The sequence below is a fragment of the Mandrillus leucophaeus genome, unplaced genomic scaffold, assembly GCF_000951045.1.
Source record: "Mandrillus leucophaeus isolate KB7577 unplaced genomic scaffold, Mleu.le_1.0 Scaffold21, whole genome shotgun sequence".
Classification (NCBI taxonomy): domain Eukaryota; kingdom Metazoa; phylum Chordata; class Mammalia; order Primates; family Cercopithecidae; genus Mandrillus; species Mandrillus leucophaeus.
In genome coordinates this window covers 7049482-7059430 of record NW_012102143.1, presented here as the reverse complement: position 1 = coordinate 7059430, position 9949 = coordinate 7049482, and the positions used below count along the sequence as shown (strand labels likewise).

Genomic DNA, 9949 nt, shown 5'->3' with positions numbered 1-9949 from the left:
GATCGAGACCATCCTGGCTAACACGGTGAAACCCCGTCTCTACTAAAAAAATACAAAAAAACTAGCCGGGCGAGGTGGCAGGCACCTGTAGTCCCAGCTACTCGGGAGGCTGAGGCAGGAGAATGGCATAAACCCAGGAGGCGGAGCTTGCAGTGAGCCGAGATCTGGCCACTGCACTCCAGCCTGGGCGACAGAGCGAGACTCCGCCTCAAAAAAAAAATAAAAATAAAAATAATCAGTGTAATTCACACCATTCAAAGAATAACTAGGCTGGGCGCAGTGGCTCCTGCCTGTAATCCCAGTACTTTTGGGAGGCCGAGGTGGGCGGATCATTTGAGATCAGGAGTTCGAGACCAGCCTGGCCAACAGGCTTGCAGACCCAGAATGCGATGGTCGGTTGCACTTCCACTTATAATCCCCCCAGACTAGCCTTGCAGAGGCCTGGAGTGCGCTTCTGGGGAACCAGGAGACTTCATAGAGGTGAACAGACCCGACACCGCTCAGGACTGGATGGGGCTGGGGAGAAGTAAACTGTGTGCATTCTCCTGAGATGGGGTCTCGCCTTTAGACGAGGTCAACGTCGGGTGGGCACCCGTGCAGGGCCAGAGGCTTATGGCTGCGCCCACCCTCAAAGGCTGGGTGTAGTTCTGATGTTGTTGAACATTTGAACACCATCCCTGCCTACGTGGGGTTTTTGGATGTCGTGTCCTTGAGGCTGGGCCATGTGAGCCCCCAAGATTTATCTGGGTAATAGCAAAGGGGCTGACATCACACCCCTGCCACAACTCTGCTCGAAGGCTGCTCACGGCAGAGGGTCCGTCCCCAAGGGCTGTTCTGAGAAGACTGTCACCAAGACCAAGCCCTGACCAGGCACCAGGGAGTTTCTGTGCGAAGGAAGGGAGGATGGTACGCAGGACGAGAGCATACAGCTTGGATCTTGCCACTTGACCCTGGGCTCTTGACCTTGCGCAAGTGACTTTGCAACTCTGAGCCTCAGTTTACCCATCTGTATAAGGGAAGTCATCATTCTTACAGGGTTGCCATGAGCGTCAGTGACACAGTGCTGGGCATGGCTGACACTCGTGACTGCTCACCCTGTCTCCCTCACGCCCACCTTACCTCCATCTGTCCGTTCTCTGCTGCGTCGTGGAGGGGGGTCCCACCCCAGGAGTCTCTCAGGACCGGGGCACCCATCAGCAGGAGTCGGTCTAGGATGGGTGTGTGGCCGCCTCGGGCTGCAAAGTGCAGGGCCGTGGCCCCCTCATTGTCCCGTGCCGTGAGTCCGATGTTAGTGAATGTGACCTGCGGAAGGAGGAGCAGTGGGAGCAGCCACCCTCCCAGGGAGGAGGCAGAACTGAGAGCAGAACTGAAAGTGGACTCTGGCTGTGCCTCTCAGGGCACAGGGCACAACCTCAGGAAACCTCGGACAGGGCTGGCTCAGCACGTGCGTCCCCGTCACCCTGGGGCAGCAGGACCTCTGGGGTCCAGGTGGGGGTGAAGTGAGCGCAGTAGCTTAATTTGGAGACACCATGGTCCTAAATCTGAAAGCAAATATCATGGCAAATGAAATACCTAGGGAACAGTAAAGAAGCATTTGCTATGAAGGAAGGAGAGAAGGAAAGCAGGAAGGGAGGGAGGGGCAGGGGAGGAAAGAACTTCATTTGGCCCGAGGGTGGCGCTGCCTTGCTGGGCATTTGCACTGAGCTCCTTTGCTGGAGCAGCGGGTCCTTTGGCCTCCCTCCAGGGCCTGGATTTGAGCCAGGCAATGAGGTTTGGGGCCCTGACCTGCCGGCCACCACTGCTGGCTGAGGCCAGCCCTGCCTCTGGGGCCTCATCTGCCTTCTGAACGGTGCCTGCTCTGGTCCACAGCACCAGCCAGGTGATAGTCCCCTACACTGACTCACTGAAACCTGTGCAGCTGGGACAGCCATGGGGCCTGGGCCGGCCAGTGGGACGCGGGGGTCTTCTAGGACAAACTGCCTTCCTGACAGAGGGGTGATAGGCGTGCTGGCTCCCTGCCTTCGCCCTCCTTCCTCCTTCCTGCCTTGAGTGTGCCCGCTTTCCCCGTCGGGGAGGCCAGGAGGACAGCAGAGCCGTCAGCAGCCCCCGCCACCTTCGGTGTGAGTGCCTCTTAGCGCAGCCAGGGCGCTCCTGACTGATCAGAAGCGTCTGCTAGGCAAAGCACAATGAGCTGGAAACAGAGACAGGGACAGGGCTGCCGCGGGGCTCCTTCGCATCTGGAGTGGCCTCTCTGGCCCTGAGACCCCAAGGCCTGTCCGCTTTCTCCCCAGGAAGGGCCGCTCATGCCTCAGCACGGTCCCAGGGCTCAGTGGACCTCCTGCGGTGAGCTCTTGCCGCTCTGCCAGCTGTGTGCAGCCACCGCTCATCCCAGGGCCCAGGCATCGTTTGGGAGGCTGAGGTCTGGAGTGAATGGGTCAGAACTGCTGCAGGGGCGAGGGGAGGATGGCCAGGGCGGGACCAGGTCAAGAGAGCTTCCTCTGTGGGAGGCCGCTCCAGCAGGAGGAGCTGGAGGGGCAGCCCCCGGGGTGGGGAGGGGCGCACACGCAGGCGAGGCACCGGGAGGGGCTGCAGTCTCCACAGAGGGAGGCTGGAGGCCAATTCAGGTGACCTTGGGGCCAAAGTGGGCAGGCTGGCACCAGCCTGAGGACCTTGGGGCCAGGGGGAGCAGGCCAGCACCATCCCGAGCGCCCGGGGGCACGGTGAGCAGGCGGGACCCATCCCAAGGGCCTCAGGGCCATGGTGAGCAGCGGGTGCCATCCTAAGGGACTAGGCCCCCGTTCCTTCACTTGCCCATTGGTTCAGTAAACATCTCTCGAGCCTGACCGCATGCCAGGTGTGGGGAACGCAGTGGGTGGCGAAGTCCTGCACCCATGGAGCTCCTGGCGCCTACACCCCGGCGGGTGGAAACCACCACCAAGACCAGGAGTCAGACGTGCCGTGTGCCCGGTGCTGGTGCGCGGGGGAGGAAAGCAGGAGTGAGGATAGTCTGGGCAGGCAGCTCCCCGCAGTAAACCAGCTGGTCAGGGAAGGCCTCAGGGGCGCCTGGGGAGCTGTGTACCAGGCACAGGGTGCAGCGCATGCACAGGTCCCGGGGGCAGAGCCAGCCTGGCCTGCTGGAGAAGGAGCTGGAGCTGAGTGGGTGGGAGCCGGGAGACAGGAGGCCTCAGGCAAGCGTGGGAGGTCTGGGGGCAGGCAGCTCGCACTTCTCCACCAGCAGCCACAGTGACCTTCCGATACGCCAGTCAGATCCTGCTGCTCCTGGCTCTGAGCCTTCCATGGCTCCCCAGGACCCTCAGGAAAGAGCCCCAGTCCTCCCAGCACCTCTGTCTGCCTTTCCGGTCCACCCCCAGGCCCCATGGGCCAGGCTCTCCCTGCCTCTGAATGAGGTGTGCCCCCCTCAGGAAGTTGCTTTGGGCCCCGCTCCTTGTTCAGCCACTTCCTGTCCATCCTCAGCTCTGCCCCCAAGTCCCCTCCTCAAAGAGGGCCTCCTCTACTCTTTTTTTATTTTTGAGTCGGAGTCTCACTCTGTCACCCAGGCTGGAGTGCAGTGGCGTGATCTCAGCTCACAGCAACCTCTGCCTCCCAGGTTCAAGCGATTCTCCTGCCGTAGCCTCCCGAGTAGCTGGGATTACAGGCGCCACCCGCTCTGCTTTTCTGTTGTAGAGGCAGGAAGTCCCCAGCCCACCCTTGAAGATGGCACCTCCCCAACCTCAGTCACTCTGCTCTGGGGTCTCAGGTCTTCCTTCCCCAAAGAGGCCAGAAGTGGAGAAAGGTGGGGACTGGCCCGGGGATCTCAGGCGGCAGGGCCTGAACAAGCGGCCGAGTGACCCAAACTGGGCACTGCTGGTGTGGGCGCAGACAAAGCACATGGGCCACCACCAACTGTGAGAGCACCCGGGAAGCCCACCAGGACTTCCGGGGAGAGAGGGACTAGGAGAGCCCCAGGGGAGCCATGGCACGACCCCACAGAGCAGAGTGCACTGCAGGCGGTCAAAACTTCCGGGGCCCAGCCTGGCCGGGCCTGCAGGGTCTCGGGAGCCATGGACCAGCTCATTGGATGCCCCAACAGCCCTGCGTGTCCCCAGTTCCCTCTGGAGCCCCTATCCAGGCTCCAGACTCTGCTTGCTGCAGGACCCACACTCCCTGGATGTCCCCTTTCCACCTCTGGCACCTACTTACCAGCCAGACGACGAGGGAGTAGTGGCCGCGGGCGGCGGCAGCGTGTAGGGCGCTCATGCCGTCGAGAGCACGAAGGTGCACGTCAGCACCACAGTCCTTCACCAGGAACTGGGCCAGGTGCAGGTGGCCCTCCTGGCAGGCCAGGTAGAGTGGGGAGGCGCCACTGCGTGTCCGCCGGTTCACGCTGCTGCAGGGAAGGGAGGGTTTGGAGGCCCAGTCCCTGCCTATGGCTGAGCCCATCTCTCAGCTGCTTGGACTTCACTGCTGACTCCTGGCCCTGCCCGTGATGGCTGAGTTTCCCACGTGCTTTCCAGCTGCTACTGTGGGGTTCCCTCCTCCAGGTTGCTCCCCCAGGTGGCTGTGCAACCCCACTCTCCTATCCTTCTGTCCTTTTCTGGGAACTCCTGGGTCCAGGTCAGAAACATGCATCTTCTTAGATCTGAGGGGTCACGGTCTTGCCTTCCAGGTTCTCAGTTGTCCCAGTGGAGGCCCGGGATTGACCCCGACTCCCTTAGGGGTTTCCCTGTGCCCTGTGCCCTGTGGCAGGTGATGCTGGGTGCCTGGTAGCTGTGGCAGCCTGTGATGAGGTGAGGGTTGCACTGGCTGGGCTGGGGTCGCAGTGGCGGTGTGGAGGCAGGGCCAATGTCACTGGGGAGGGTCAGCTCTCCGGCTCGTGCCTGCTTTCCCGCCAAGCCTGCTGACCACGCCACCCTGTCCCAGACCCTCCACTTCCAGGCCCTTCCTCTCTCAAGAGGGGAAGCTGGGTAATAATGAAGGGATCTCACGAGCACCCCCACACGTGCTCCCCACTTCTGATGGATGAATCTGAGCAACTCGGGGTCCACCCCAGAGGAGAGTCTAGTCACAGGCCTCAGCTGGCAGAGGCTGGGAGCTGATCTGTCCAGGGGCTTGCACCTGGGTTTGAGCCCCCCTCCCCTCACAAAGTCCCTGCCAGTACCAGCCCCCTTGCCTTACCAACCTCTCCTCTGCTCCTAGCAAGGGGGACACAGGACCTTGGTGGCTGTTCCCTGGCCTTGGACCACACAGGGATCGTCCCCTGCACCTGCTGAGCCTGAGGGTACACTTGCTCATGGAACGTGCCCCAAAGGGCTGCCAGTATGCCTTGGTGTCCTTCTCGGGGAAGGATCCGTGCTTTCACTGGACTCTGCCAGGCGTCCTTGACTGCATCCAGGGTTGGAACAGGCAGTGTCCAGTGCGGTGGCTGGGAGCAGGCCATGATGCAGCCAGTGGGTCGGGGGCCACTGGAGGGGCATGGTCTGGCCAGCAGCAGCCACCTCTCAGCTGCTGGTCAGTGCTAGGTGGGAACTAGGCTAGGGGTACAGGACCTTCCCATTTGTGTGTGTGAGTGTGTGTGTGTGTGTATATATTAACATGAAGTCTCCTGGTTTTCTTTTTGTTTTTTTTAGACAGGGTCTTGCTCTGTCACCCAGGCTGGAGTGCAGTGGCACAATCTCAGCTCACTGAAACCTCTGCCTCCCAGACTCAAGTGATCCTCCCACCTCAGCCTCCTGAGTATCTGGGACTACAGGCACTCATCACCATGCCTGGCTAATTTTTAAATACATTTTTTGTAGAGATGGGGGCTTCGCTATATTGCCCAGGCCGGTCTTGAACTCCTGGGCTCAAGCAATCCTCCTGCCCCAGCCTCCAGAAATGCTGCGATTACAGGCATGAGCCACTGCACTCAGCCCAAGTCTCCCAGTTTTCAATGGCGGAAACTTCTTTAAAAGCCAGGTGGGTCTGAGAGAGACTGTGGCCAGCCAAGGCTGGGGGTGGTGTGGATGCTCGGGCAAAAAGCCACAGAAGCAAATCCCAAGGCTTTTGCCAAGCGGTCCAGGATGGGAACACCCAGGAGTGAGAACCCGATTCCACAAGCATGGGGCTTGTCCTGGAGCTAAGAGGATGTGGGGACTGAGGCCTCTGGGGCAGCGACAGGCAAATGAGATGCTACCTCGAAAAGAGAAGAGCCGTGGTCAGAGGTAGGTGGGTCCCTGGGGGACGGAAAGGTTCACCCTCAGCCAAGACAGCAGGAGGCAGAGGGCCTGTTCCTATGACAACGGTGACCTTGGTAAGCAGGGCGAGGACTGGAGGAGCGTCCAGGTGGGGAGGGAAGCCCTCTGCCTCACTGGCTGTCCTGACCCTGTCCTTCCTCCTTAACCATCCACCAATTCTGGCAGGGGCACAGGGCCCCGGAGACCATGAGGCCAGTGCCTGGCTCTAGGGATGGGGCAGTGCAGAGGTAGCTCCAGCCTCTGTGTCCCCAAGTCCACCAGACAGTCCCCACTCCTGTCAGGTGAGGGGAGGGTGCCCTCACAGGTCGCCGGTTGCCCACGTCCCAAGCTGTTTTAGGTCCTGAGATGCCCCCAGGCGGGGCCTGAGCTGCCCTGGGCATCACAGCAGCATCTTGCTGTCCTCACTGCCCCCAGCCACTCTCCAAGCTGAAGCGCTGGCCTGTGTCCCCTTGGGCCCTGGCATGGCACCGCTACTGCCTGGCCTGTGGGTAGAGGCCTCATTGCCCTTGACTCCTGCCAGCTCACCCCACAGTGACAGCATGCCCGTCTGCAGGATTCACCTCAAAGGCTACCAGCCTGTCCTCTTGGCCCTCCTCGGTGCAGCCTCCCCTTGGCCAGCTTGCCCCAGGCTGCCCCTCAGGCGGGACTCTGGGCTCCTTACCTGCCATGCGCAGTTGTCAGGAGCTTCAGGCAGGTCAGGTCCCCACTGACGGCGGCGTGGTGCAGCGGCAGGGCCCCCTCCCGGGTCTCCAGCGTGGTCGAGTGGCCCTCGTGGAGCAGCCACTCCACCAGCACCGGGTGTCCAAAACGGGCGGCCAGGTGCAGCGGGGAGACGCCCGAGGCATCTTGGTCCTACCGAGGCCCAGGCAGGTCAGTGAGTGGGGGGTAGGCCGGGTGGCCAGAGCCAGCTGCTGGAGGAGCCCCAGGCGAGGGCTTACACTGCCTGCAACCCAGCGAAGGGGCTTCCAGCTCCTTCCTCCTCCCCTCCGTTTCTGCCTGCAACATGGAGGGAGGTGCTCCCTGCTGGGACTGAGGTGAGAGGAGGGCCAGGACTCAGGTCCAGGTCTTGGGAGGCCACCTCTGGCAACCCTGCCCCTCCTGGGCCCCTGTCCCCAGTGCGGAGAAGGCCCTTTCCCACTCAGCCGGGTGCCCACAGACACCCGCCCACTCTGCTCATGGTCAGAAAGGCTTCCCAGGACACTTCCCTCTGGCTGGTTCCCTGCCCCAGTGCCCTCCCTCTGGCCACAGGGCCCTGGGGCCAGGGAGCGTTTCCACCACAGGTGCCAGGGGTCCAGCAGACCGAGGCCTTCTCCAAGGGCCCTGTGGTCAGAACGGATCCCCAGGCAGGCACAGCTCCCACCTGCTGCCCTTGAGCTTGGCGGAACGGGATGCTAGGCTGGCACTCTCAGGCCCTCTGGTGAGCCAGGTGCCGGGGAACCTTCCCGCTCCCTAATCTCAGCAGGTCCCACCGGCCCCCACCCAACTCTGATCTCTGGGCGGTGTTCTAAGGCCTGTTAGTCCTGCTCACCCTCAGTCCTGAAAGCTCCACAGGGCTGAGCAACAGCTTGAAGGCCCTTGCCTGCACAAAGGGGACGGGGCAGGCAGGAGAGGGGAGGGGGGCCCAGTAGAAATGCTCCGGACAAGACGGTCACCATCAGCAGCCCTCACTCCCGTCTCCCAACCGGGTTCCCAGCTCTCAAGCCCGAGTTCCCACAGCGCTTCTGTAAGGATCCCTTTCTAGACCCTTTGGGAAGCGGGCCCTGTGGACCAGGCCTGATCAGAGACAAGGGGTCTTGACCTCTGGCAAGACCCCCACTGGTAACACCCAGCTTCCTGGCAGGAGAGGTGATAAGAACATTTAGGAGGTGTTCTTGGCTCTCAAGACTTTGTGCTCTGAGAAGCGTGGGGCAGAGACGGCGACCACTGAGTCCCCAAGAGAAACGAAGAGCCCAGGGCCGTGGAGCCCGGGGTGGCCAGTGCTCTGAGCCTGCGTGGCTCACACCTCCCTGGTTCCACCCCAGCCAGGTTTGTGGAGGCCAGGCTGCCCCGTCCCCCGCTCACCTGCAGACCGCAGCCCCCCTCGCGGACCAGCCAGCACAGCTCGGCCAGGCTGCCTGTGGCGGCGGCGTCATGCGCTGGGGTGGCCCCATTGTGGGCCCGCTGGTTGCCAGGCAGCTGGGCTCGCTGCACCAAGAACTTGACACAGTCCAGGTGGCCGGCCCGGGTGGCGTGGTGAACCAGGCCGGCCCCCAGAGCATCGGTGATGCCCGGGCCCAGGGCGCCAGCCTCCAACAGCCGCTCCAGTGTTGCCACATCCCCATCCTTGGCGGCCACGAGTGCCCGCTGCTCCTCCATCCTCTGGCCCGGGCTCTCAGTGGTGACTTATGCACAGGCCAGGGCTTCTTGTTTCAGACGTGGATGAAGCTGCCGGCTCTGGTTACCTGATAAGCCGCCACAGGGCAGATGGGAGGCGTTGGGGCGGGGTGGGGGGGATACACCTTGGGGACCTGCCCAAGCCACTCCCACAGTGTGAGCGCGCCAGGTGCCTGGAGCTGGGAGAACGGAGTGCAGCACACAGGGAAAGGCCCCCACCGGGCTAGGTCAGGGTTGGGCATGGCCCGCAGAGGGAGGAGGCTGGCCCTGAGGCTGCTCACATCTGTCCAGACGGCACGAACCTGCCTCTTCAACTGCGGAGCGAGGGCTGAGGACACGCATCACTGAGCTTCTCACAGGAGCCCTGAGTAGCCTGGGAGATGGTTCCCCCAATTCTCACAGAAGGGCAGACCCCCAGCCGCCACCACAGTGCGCCTGAAGTAAAGGCTGCCCAGTAGGTCTACATGTTTGGCTGTGTTGGCACAGAGCTGAGTGCTCCGCCTCTGGATCTGGCCCTGGGCCCTGGAGGCTATGAATCTCTGGGGACGCAGTGGCTCCATAGGGCCTGCAACGGGCCCAGGACCCTGACTTGGGTGTGTCCAGCCCCTGCCTCAGCCCCCTCTCCAACTACACTGACCGAGTCTCTGGGCTGCAGTCCAAAGAGCCCAAGTACATTTAACCCCTTTCCAGATTGTTCTGGACAATCCACAGTTCTTCTTTAGGGAAGTCAGGACCACCAGAGCCTCTTCCTGGCAGCAATGGGAAGCTGCAGATTGGGGACCCATTCCATTTGTAGGGGCTCCCGGAGACGCAGCCTCAAGCTGGATTTCTGGGCTAATGCATCATCACACAATGGTGACCTGGGGGCTGCTGCACCCCTGGTTTCCCCCATCCACAGGCTCCGTCAGATGCCTTCGTGCCCAAGCGCGGGGCCCACTAGAGAAACCACAGGAGACCCAAGCCGGGCACTGCAATCTTTTGTTCATTTAGTTTCTGGCAAGTGTTTCCTCAAAATCATTATGCAGTTCCTTGAACCGTAAAACTACACATTAAAAGTGTTATTCCACTGAAAATGACTCCTATGCAAACATCGACATGGGATGTGTGTCCAAATGCCACAGAATATTTTGAGAAAAAAATCCTCTGCAAATAAAATTAAGGTAAAAGCTGAGTCAGGGATGATCCAATTTCCACCCCAGGAATGACCTGGAGCTGCACCAGCTCAGTGAGGTTGGAGCTGAAACCCTGAGTTAATGATCAAAAGGGACAAGACGAGAAGGCCTGGGGACTGTGGATGGGGAAGCACGCAGCCCTGAGTGCCAGTGGGCAGAACAGGGTCAGGC

General features: G+C 61.4%; 1 protein-coding gene across 1 annotated transcript in view; it reads right to left on the bottom strand.

The window, feature by feature from the left end:
• Positions 1 to 8842, bottom strand: part of ESPNL (espin-like) — a 29117-nt gene extending 20275 nt beyond the window's left edge. Inside the window, exons 1-4 of the mRNA XM_011980315.1 lie at positions 8295 to 8842; positions 6895 to 7085; positions 4201 to 4387; positions 1120 to 1302 (exon numbers count right to left, since the gene is read on the bottom strand). Of these exons, the coding sequence (XP_011835705.1) occupies positions 1120 to 1302; positions 4201 to 4387; positions 6895 to 7085; positions 8295 to 8588 (855 nt within the window). The 5' untranslated portion in view covers positions 8589 to 8842. The remainder of the gene's footprint in view (positions 1 to 1119; positions 1303 to 4200; positions 4388 to 6894; positions 7086 to 8294) is intronic.
• Between the last annotated feature and the right edge of the window lie 1107 nt (positions 8843 to 9949).